General features: G+C 37.8%; 1 protein-coding gene across 1 annotated transcript in view; it reads left to right on the forward strand.

Moving 5' to 3' along the window:
- Window positions 1-6,711, forward strand: part of ADGRA3 (adhesion G protein-coupled receptor A3) — a 57,100-nt gene extending 50,389 nt beyond the window's left edge. The window contains exons 17-19 of the mRNA XM_057405627.1: window positions 794-939; window positions 4,834-4,929; window positions 5,128-6,711. Coding sequence (XP_057261610.1) covers window positions 794-939; window positions 4,834-4,929; window positions 5,128-6,370 — 1,485 coding nt within the window. The 3' untranslated portion in view covers window positions 6,371-6,711. The remainder of the gene's footprint in view (window positions 1-793; window positions 940-4,833; window positions 4,930-5,127) is intronic.
- The last annotated feature ends 4,284 nt before the right edge of the window (window positions 6,712-10,995 follow it).

Here is a 10,995-nt window from a genome sequence, read left to right on the forward strand (position 1 = left end):
GTTTTTTTTTAAGATTTCTCTGTATTTTCAATCAGCCATGGAGGTAAAACTAGTTTATTACATGAAAACTGGATTTTTTTTTTTTTTGCTTAAAATGCTGTCACAAAAAACAAGTTTTACTGATTAGTTTTATTTTTGAGACTAACTTACTATGAAATTATCATATATAGGCCTTTATGTGGCCTTTACTGGCTATGTAAAAACTGATTTCCACAGGTATTAAAGTAATTACTTTCAGTTGCTTGGTAGTATACCCTAAAGGGAGGGAGAGAGAAGTGTTTAAAGTCAGAGACCCATGCTTTTGCTAGACAAACCACTAGCTTTATTGCGATTTATAATGACATGTTCTTCTAAGATTTGGTCATCTTTAATTCAGTTGCCGTGTTTCAATATAATGACAGTTCCCACTTTGGAATGATATATAAGTGAAGTTTCTTTTAATGTTTTTGTTTGGTTTGTTTTTTTTCATCCAGTGATTCATAGGAGTTTCTAATCCCTCACCATAATACTCCATAATGCTTTTTGGTTTTGGTTTGGTTTGGGTTTTTTTCCTTCATGTGTTACTAAATTTTCCTTCCACTAGAGGCAGCTGCAGCTGATACGAAGATGGGTTTGTAAAACATACTTTATTTTTCACAACGAATTGGCATTTAGAACAGTCACAATAAGGGATTTTTTCTTACCTTGAAATGAACTTTTGAAAATTCAGGCTTTATGTGAGTTGTGTGTTAAATGATTAATTTTTAACTTATTAAGGAAATGTTTGGGCATTCATTTACATCTTTCTTCTCAGGTTGGGATAATTCTTCATTATTCCACTCTTGCAACAGTACTGTGGTTGGGAGTGACTTCTCGTAATATTTACAAGCAAGTAACCAAAAAAGCAAAAAGATGTCAAGATCCTGATGAGCCGCCACCTCCACCCAGACCAATGCTGAGGTGGGACTGTTTCTGCAACTCATTATTTCCCAGGTCGCTGAGCTTATATTCTGACCAGAGAATGTAACAGGTCATTGCTTCGTTTTCCTTCCAGAAGTTCCATAAAGTTCCTTCTAGATTTTTTCTATTCTTCAGTATTGTGTTAAAGAGGATGAGGTGAAGGACAGTTGGTCTTAGACTATTGCTGTGTGTTTTATTTGTAAAATAAGAAATGGGTAGCTTCTTGGCGTCATCAGCGGGGCTTTGATTAGCACTTCCCACGAAATTATCAGAGATAGCAACACTTCCGACGAAATTATCAGAGAAAAAAGAATGTGTAGAACTGCTGTCACACAATTAACAATAAACACTGCAATTTAAGTAAATAAAGTTTAATATGTTTTCCAAGGGTTCCTTACAAATAGTTTGAAAAATAGTTGTCACTCTTTATCAAATGAAAATAGCGTTCTTCGTGAAGCATTCCTCTTAGAAATTTTACTTCTGAAATCACCAAAATAGGACAAACTAATGATCTGTGAAATTCATCCTAGGTATTTTTCTTAGAAAAGAGTAACATACGTTGTTCATACAGCTTAAGTGAGCCTCTGTGTGTTAATTAAGAACTGCTAAGCTGGAATCCTCCACAAGGTGGCAGAAGGCGATTAACTTTGATTAGTTATTGGCAAATACGTAGAAAGCTTGATTTCTAAGTACAGAGACTGCAGAAAATCAAAAATGCTTTTCTGAATATCATAAAATTTGCATTATTACATATAAGCATATAGAAATATTTAATTGAGAAGTTAAAAGGTAGAAGGTTAATATTCATATCACTTTTAAGTGTTCTCTGCATTACTTAACTTTTACTGGGTTTTTCTTAAGGAAAAGTCAATCTGTTGTATTCACTGTAGGATATCATGCCCATTGCCAACTGTGTGCTTCTAGCAGGGTATTGAGTAGCCTTTTTAACACCTATTGTGAGTTTTTTCTTTTTCATCCCTTATTTGTCATGGAGTTCTTGCTTTGGCAAATGTTACAGTAATTACCAGCCTCACAGGCTCAGCTCTGCATAGACATAAACATGTATGTACCATTTCAGATCTGGACGCCTCATCTGTGACAATGGCAGTGACCCTTGAGACAAGTATCAGATCAGAGGAACCAGCCTTCATATTCTTCAGATTTTTCTCAGTGTCCAGCTTCTTTCAGATCAGGGATTTCCACAGTCAGAGTGATGTGTGATGTTTTTGCATGGAACAGCCATAGCAGGATTATTTTTTGTTTTGTTTGTTTTTTTTTAAATTCAGTTGTCTTTTAAATTTATGATCAAAACAAAACTATTTGTGGTGACATAGGACAAAGTCTTGTGCAAGAAGCGGTCACCCACTGTTATCAGGTCTCCTATTTCTTGAACTTGGAGGGACAAAACAACCAATTCTCTGTTGCCTTCACACTGTTTATATTCCTCTTCTATATGCCTTTTCAGAATTACAGAAGGTCTTTTGGACCATTAAAAATAAAAGCCCTGATTAATGTGTGTAAGTACACATTTTTCTACTTAGGTGCCAAATGTAAGTTATTCTGCTTTGTGGTCTGGGAGGTTGAAGAAGTCCACCTTGCAGGTGATAGGTAGGCATGATCTTTACACTGATCTTCAGTTTCTGTAGATATTTTCTGAAGGCGCACTTCATACCTGTTAGCTTCCTTCCACTCTAGCATAGACAAGCTTTTTTCTTTATTTTGGGAAATAAGATAGTTTTGGTGGTGGTGATTATAGTCATTCAGTGTTGATGGAACTATGTCACAGGTCACAAACAGGGTGGAGGAAGACTTTGAAACGGGTCTGGTTTTCTTCAGAAAGTTGCTATAGACATTAAAGAGGAGTTGCTGTGGCTCACTGTAGCCAAGTGGAGAAGGTAGTGCAACAGTTGGCACCAGCTGGAATTTCTTAACTGGGAAAAATCTATGCCAACTAAATATTTTGCCTTGCCATGCGAGGCAAGAGAGTGTAAAAATAACCTGAGGTCCTCAGATGCCAATCACAAGAAGTAAATGGAGTTTGTCATGCAGAAATGGTGTTTGTTCAGCGGAACCCAAACAGGAATAAAGGAAACGGTGTCCATTTTTCTTTTACGTAAAAGACCTGCTTTGCAAATTATCTCACTGAAGATCTTAATGATGGGGTACTTCATGTAAAGCATGAAATAAAATAAAAATATAAATATTTGTATTGCTATAATAAAAATACTGGGTGAATGTTCTGCTTAGGAACACATTTTGCTATTTACTGGTTTGTTAGCAGCATAACACCTCTTGTGTACCCATGTCATTGTATTTGTTCTTCTCTTTTTGATCTAATATAAAGAACAGTTTTAGTTCACACAGCATTCTACACCCGAGTCATAGTATTACTGTATATCCTTTAGCATAGGATCATAGAATCACAGAGTAGTTTGGGTTGGAAAGGACCTTAAACATCATCTAGTTCCAACCCCTTGCCATGGGCAGGGACACCTTTCACTAGACCAGGCTTGATCAAAGCCCCATCCAGCTTGGCCTTGCAGCATGTCTTATGTATGTTTTTTGGTTACTATTCTGTTCATAGAACTCCTTATTGCTTAATAATTTTGGGTTGTGATTTGGACTCTTAGGAATTGCTGAAGACTTACACAATTGCACAGGTTTTGTTTTTTCTCTTTGGTTTGTTTTGGTTTTTTTTGTGTTGGCACTTGTTGTCTTGGTTTGGTCCAAGACCAGTTGTAAACATGTTCCTTCAGTCAGCAACCTGAACTACAACTGCAAGCAATCCATATTGCTTCACTCTCCCACCAGTAACAGCTTGCCTTGTGTAGAACCACCTTCACCTGTCCATGTTTGAGTAGCAGTGCGTCACTGAGGCAATGATTTAGTTATTTTTAGTGAAAGAGAAGTAGAGTAAAATCTGCCACAGAGATCGGTTTCACTTGGCCAAGTCCTGATTGCTGCATCAAGATACAGAATAAACCAGTCACGGTATTTGATCTTGGTAGGGTTCAGCAACTAATACATTTAGTGTACCTAGACTTCTAAGAAAAAGGATTTATGTGACTGCTGTTTTGTGTCTCAAGGGGGACAGTGGTAACTCCTGGTGAATAATCTGGAACACAGTGGAAAGGTCCAGGGTCATAGGGGTAGGTGTCTCCTGATGATAAAACTAAACTATGAATCTGTATGTCACAGTAGTAGGTTTTACTACATGTTCTGATCTGAATTTGGGCTGGATTAGCATAAGATGCAGGACAAAGAGCCATTAATCAGAGCAATTATCAATATTTGTTGATCTGCACTAATGAATTCAATGTGAATTCATAGAAATTGGAATGAAAAGTAAGATACTCCAATAACAAATGCCCTCTTGCTTGTGAAGGCAGTTTTCATTAACACCACCACAGGGAAGCAGGAGGTATATGCTTTGAGATTGTAGGGACTATTAAAACCAAATAAATAAGACCACCACCAACACCACCCCAAAAAAACTCAAGGTACAAGAGTTCTTGCAGCTGATCTTCTGAACATAGTGTCCATAATATGGGCAAGTTACCTTTGGAACAAGAGATTGCTATTTTCTTTCTAAGTTTACATATTTTCTTCCAGCAGTTTACAACTTCTGACTGCCGACTTTTGCTTCTTCGTTCTAACTGTGTGTACCTCCATTTAGTGCCAGCAAGGGAGGTGAGAGAGAGGCGGTTTATTCGGGAGGAAAGAATTGTAGTGACGAAGGCTTAGGAAAAGAATCATATTGCCAAAGCTCAAACCTGTTTATTTTCTCAAAGAACTTGATGAGTTTCAGAATCCTGGAAAGTTCTAATTTTCTTCATGCTGAATAAATTCCATTTCCATTAAGCAGCCGCTAATATACTGACTTTTACTTTTTAGGTTCTACCTTATTGGTGGAGGGATCCCTATCATAGTCTGTGGAATAACAGCAGCAGCAAACATCCGAAATTATGGCAGCAGACCTAATGCTCCTTAGTAAGTACCATATAACTGGGAGCTCTGTCATAAGATTTCATGGGTTTCCTTTTCTTAGTACTTGTTGCCATTAATCCTGATTCTTCCAGAAAATGTAACACAGCCAAGACCATTTCAAAGTACCATTATGAACTGATAAAGCATAAGTGACTTGTGATAAAATGTTAATTTTGATTCTTTGGTTTGTTTGTTTTCCAGTTGCTGGATGACGTGGGAGCCTAGCTTAGGAGCATTTTATGGACCAGCTAGCTTTATAATTTTCATAAACTGTATGTATTTTCTGAGCATATTCATACAACTAAAGCGTCACCCTGAACGTAAATACGAACTTAAGGAACCTGTTGAGGAGCAGCAGCGTCTGGCCACCAATGAACATGGAGAACTGGCTCATCAAGATTCACTGTCGGTGTCACTAGTTTCCACATCCGCTTTGGAGAATGAGCACAGTTTTCAGTCACAGCTGCTGGGAGTAGGCCTTACTTTGCTTTTATATGTTGCTCTGTGGATCTTTGGAGCTATGTCAGTTTCCCTGTATTATCCCATGGACCTGGTCTTCAGCTGTTTTTTTGGGGCAACATGCTTAAGCTTCAGTGCCTTCCTTATGGTGCACCATTGCATTAACAGGGAAGATGTCAGGCATGCTTGGATAACGACTTGCTGCCCTGGAAGAAGTACATATTCAGTGCAAGTAAATGTGCAGCCATCCAGTTCCAGTGGAACCAGTGGAGAAGCCCCTAAGTGCACTAACAGTAGTGCAGAATCTTCATGCACAAATAAAAGTGCATCAAGTCTAAAAAATTCTTCTCAAGGTTGTAAACTAACTAACTTGCAAGCTGCAGCAGCTCAGTGTCACCCAAATTCCCTGCCACTGAACACAGGTCCTCAGCTTGATAATAGCCTCACTGAACATTCTGTGGATAATGATATCAAAATGCATGTAGCTCCCTTAGAGGTACAGTTCCGGACAAACGGGCACCAAAGTCGGCACCATAAGAATAGAAGCAAGGGGCATCGTGCTAGCAGGCTTGCCGTATTGAGGGAGTACGCGTATGATGTTCCCACAAGTGTGGAAGGAAGTGTGCAAAATGGCTTACCTAAAAGTCGACAAAGCAACATTGAAGGGCATTCAAGGAGCCGAAGAGCCTACTTGGCATATAGAGAACGTCAGTATAACCAGTCCCAACAAGACAGCAGTGATGCTTGCAGTACTCTTCCAAAAAGTAGCAGAAATACTGAAAAAGCAATAGCTACCAACAACAAAAAAGATATTCTAAGGAAACCCATAGCGGTTGAACTTGAAAACCAACAAAAATCTTACGGCTTAAACTTAGCCAGTCAGAATGGACCACTTAAAAGCAGCGGACAGGATGGACCCTTGCTCGCTGCTGACGGCACTGGGAATATTAGAACTGGGTTATGGAAACATGAAACTACTGTGTAGCGGCATAATTCATTGAGGGATGAATCCATATGAACAGTGATTACGCATTCCTTAAAGCTATTAACACTGTTGAATACTGTTTACAAACTGTAGGTACTTTATGCAGGGAGGGAACAAAGATAATCTGCCGAACAGGAGATTGTATGCTTTATTCTCTTTGCTGTTTTTACACAGATGAACTCTTGGTGTTTTGTGACATTTTTTTAGAAGCATCAGTCTTGAGGGATGCAGAACACAACAACTTCGTACATTTTTATTTTTTACCTGTAAACCTGCAGATGTGTCCACAACACATTTCAAATTTGTATTTAAATGTATAATAAATAGTATTTTCCCCAGCAGCCGTGATGAGAAGGGTTATCAGCCCAGTGTTTCACTTATTTATTGGGTTTTTGAGGATTATTGCACTGAAGCATTATCCTGATCTTATTACTTCAGTGTTTGAAATTTAGGAGTTTTAGTTACTAAAGAAAATACTTGGTGACTGAAATAGGCAATGGAAATAGCTCAATTACTTGCATAAGTCCTAGAATTTGTTGGAAATGAAGCAATGTTTTAAAGATATTTTTAATATACAAGTAATTTGTTAATGCCAAAATAATTGTTTGCTACTTGTTTCATAAGTTACTTATATTTTCAGATGGCTGCAGCTTCTTTTAATGCATGTGTACAGAGTTTCAGTTTACTTGGTAATGGTTTTGGAATAATACTCTATTTTGCCCTCATAATTGATCTGCCTGGGATGTTTTTGTTAATTTGTTTTAATTCATATTTGAGAAGATTATGAATGTTCACAGACAATAGGTGTTAATTTGCAAAGGTCATCAGTAACAACCAGTAAAATCTCAGTTGTAATGGTGAGGAAAAATAATAGCACAGGTGTTTTGGTAGGTTGTAATGAGTTAATCCGTTAGGAGTAGGATCAGTGTGCAAAATCAGGGGCTTCAGGTTCAGTGTCTGTAGAAGCTTATTCTTGTGGAGTGTTTTGAGTTGCAAGTTCACTTTTACTCGCCTGTATGTGACAACTTGGAGAATAATCTTCTCCCATACTATACAGCATCTGTGTCAAAACAGTTCCAGTAGCAGAGCTATATTAATAAGGTTAGCAGTTTTTAAAAGCATGTGAATCCCAGCAGTTAGGAATAGCTAAAACATGTAATGTTTAAATTATCATAAGTCTTGAAAAGTAAAAATTGTAGTTTAAACACAAATTTATAATAGTAGTATAATTACAAAAATTAGTGTCAAGGTCAAATTTTCATGTAAAATGAAATATTACAGAATTATTTTTTAAATTACAAGTATAGTTTTCTATACTTGTTGACACCTTAATGTAAGCAAGATAATATTTTATGTCATCCTGCTGCAGTGACCAGTTTGAGGTAGCAGTTTCAGGGAAATGCTTTGTCTGTTTCTGGTACTGATTCCTGTCTTGACAAAACCATATGTATTAAATAGCAAAAAATATTTCTGTATAATCTAACACTGATAACTTTTAAGCAACAAGAGGAGTTGGATTGTATATACCTGGTTCCCTGGTTACTTCTTTTAGACTTGTCACTGTTGGATATTTTAGTTAAGTGTATCTGTTTGAATACAGATACAGGGCTAATTCTCAGTACTGAAATGATTTGTTAAAGAATTTACAATGTGAGGACTCAGGTATGTTTAGTTATTGCTTGCCAGGTTCACTGCTCCCTCTACTGGTCAGGTTGATGGTCTGAACTAATTTTGGATGCATTACACAACCCTCTCCAGTAGTACAGTGTAAGGAATTGGGTTCTATTTCTGATTCTTGTGAGTAATTACCATTTAAAAATTCCTCAAGCAACATTCTCACAAGTGGATGACTCAGTTTTGATTGCTATTCTGTTTTACTGCTTCAAGAGGGGTTACTTTTAGCTTGTAATTGACCTTACAGCTACTGTTTGGATAGGTGCAGAACAGCATAATGTCAAAGTGCTGCGATCTCTGGGAATGCATTAAAAAATGTGTATGAAATACAAGTCACTTTTGGATTAGGCATCTTTGAAGAAAATGTCTTTCCTAACCGAAAAGGTAAGTTTTCCTGCTTTTGATTAACATCTGAATACAAAATTCATACATGAAACACCATTGCTTGAACATATGATTAAGACATGAAGGTGCAAATGTTTTGGTTTTACTGAACGAAGAGCTCTCTATATTACTATTTGCTCATAGGTAAGGTGTTATCAGAATATCTAAAATGCTAACTGTTTTAAATTTTTTACTGTACTCCATTTTGACCACTTAACACTGTCCTGCTTGCCAAAGCTGTTTGTCTTATGTATTGTATTGGTGCTTTTTCACATCCCTGAGTGAACTGAAGGATTGTTTTTTTTTCAGTGTGTTTTGGCTGCTTTTTTGGGGGGGGGTGGTGTGGTGTCAGTTTCTAGATCTGATAGGGATTAATAGCATAGACATCTGTGAGAAATACTATTGTCCTTACAGTTCAAAGTTAATATACAAAACATGAAGAAAGTTTCTAATTTAAACAAACACCCTGTGAATTTTTAATCCCTGCATTCAAAACCTAACTTTTTGCATTGTAGAAGTGATCTTGGTTTTAATATAAACTAGGTTTGTATACCTCTACCATTTCCACGATTGGTTGAGTATGGACACTTGGGGAGATGGAGGAGGAGATGAAGTAATGATATCTAGATGTTAGATGTAAAATTAGTTTTGTGTAGAAGACAACCTTTGGAAACTTTTAGGTTGGCAAGATTGTAAGTATGACAGACTTTCATCTCTGTAATACCAGTCCACCAACACCACCTCACATCTGAAAAGGAAACATCTGAAGCATGCTCGAGTAGAGGCGGGGAAGGCAGCTGGATGCTGCTGTTCACCAGCATGGCTGTTTCTTAAAGCCCTTGCAGAACTAGTGCTGCTGACTCCAGCCGTGGCTCTCCAACATACCACACACCTTGAGTCAGGTGGGGGATGGCTCTACAAAGTCGAAAGACAGTATCTAAAAGATCAGTGCAGAGATGGAACGTGCCAACTTCCTTAAGCAAGCTTTACAGCCTGTTGAGTGCATGTCTAATGTGACTTTCATTTAGAAACCCAACCAACCTTCAGTTGCTGCAGTGATCTGCAATGAGAATGGAAGTACTTGAATCAAAATGAAATCCCAAAATACACGATTTGAGTATACAAATGAAGAAGCACTTAGCTGAATATAGCATTTTCTCTGAAGTTGGCGTCTACTCAGTATGATAGCGCTTAGAAATCTTACATTCTTCAAGCTCTGCAGTGAAGTAGATGAGGCAAGACTTAATTTTAGTTTCCATTGGATAAAGATTCTTGAAATCTCGTGCTTGATGCCTAAGTGCTGAATACGGTAAAAGTTCGATGCACCTCTTCCAAGGGGACATCTCTGAAAAGCCTGAAATCCAATAATTAACTTGCATGAATGAAAGAGAATGCTAAATGTTAGAGTAACATAAAAGATTAATTTTTTTAAGTGGCTAGAGTTGCTTCGGAGAGCATACTTTTCATTAAATGAGTAAAGACACAGTAGACAGAAACATTTATACAAAAGAAAAAATGAAGTGTAAATCTAAGTTTTCACTTGGAGGAGGAGGTGGAGTTCAGCCCTCTCGCAAAGCCTAAAGGGCCTGCTGTGAGGAGTCACTAATTCTTGATATGATGATTGTTTCATATAAAACATACCTGATCTTTTCACTTCACCCAAAGTTCTCTTTGCTATGATTACTCTTTTTTTCCCAACATAGAGTCATAGAATGGTTTGCCCCCCACCAGGGAAGGGTACACCAAGATGATATGTTCCTCTTGCACCCTTTTTCCTAATCTCTTACCTGTTATGAGTTAATACAATGTTAGATTGTTGGCTACAGCCTCCAACACCATTCTACATCATTAAGCTGTAGAGCAGCTTCCTGAATTGTTAGCAGCAATTTCCCTTTAAATCATGGTGACTACGTTAAGTCTTCTCAGACAGAGTCCGAATCTGAGCAGCAGAAAACTGCAGTAGGCTGAGGCATGATTTCATCTGTTAGCTGATGATGTTGCATGCAACTACCAAAATGGGAATTGGTAGGAAGGATGGGTTTCCTCCTAGGGGGAGGAGGCATCCCTGGTAACATCCAGAACTGCTGAGGAAGATATTTAAAATTAGAATAAATACTCGGATGTAGCGTGCATCTAATCATTGACAGGCGTATCTAAAGGTGTTAGACATGCAACTTCCACAGGCTCTCACAGGAGCTGTAATACGAGAACTTGTTGACTGTTGACACAGAACACTTAACCAGGTCAGACCACAGTTTAATCTTCAACTCTAATGGGCTGAAGTTGTACTGCTCTTACAAATTTTCATGTAAAACTGCACTTGAGCTTAATCATAGCATGATAACTACAAGGCAGATAGTGTTTTCAGGGGAGAACAGTTTGATGCCAAACGGGAGAGGACAGTTGAAAGGCCATGTTTATGAAATATGGTTGTAGATGTAAAAATACCTCTTTGCAGGCCATTACAATCCTAAGATTTGGTAAGCAGAAATGGGTGCAATCACTGGTACCTCATTCCTTCCACCTGTAGATGATGAACAACCCAGCAGGTTGCTCTGGAATGCTAC

The sequence above is a fragment of the Pezoporus wallicus genome, unplaced genomic scaffold (assembly GCF_028554395.1).
Source record: "Pezoporus wallicus isolate ANWC-B61680 ecotype Strahan unplaced genomic scaffold, APGP_CSIRO_Pwel_v1 contig_642, whole genome shotgun sequence".
In the NCBI taxonomy this organism is placed as follows: Eukaryota; Metazoa; Chordata; class Aves; order Psittaciformes; family Psittacidae; genus Pezoporus; species Pezoporus wallicus.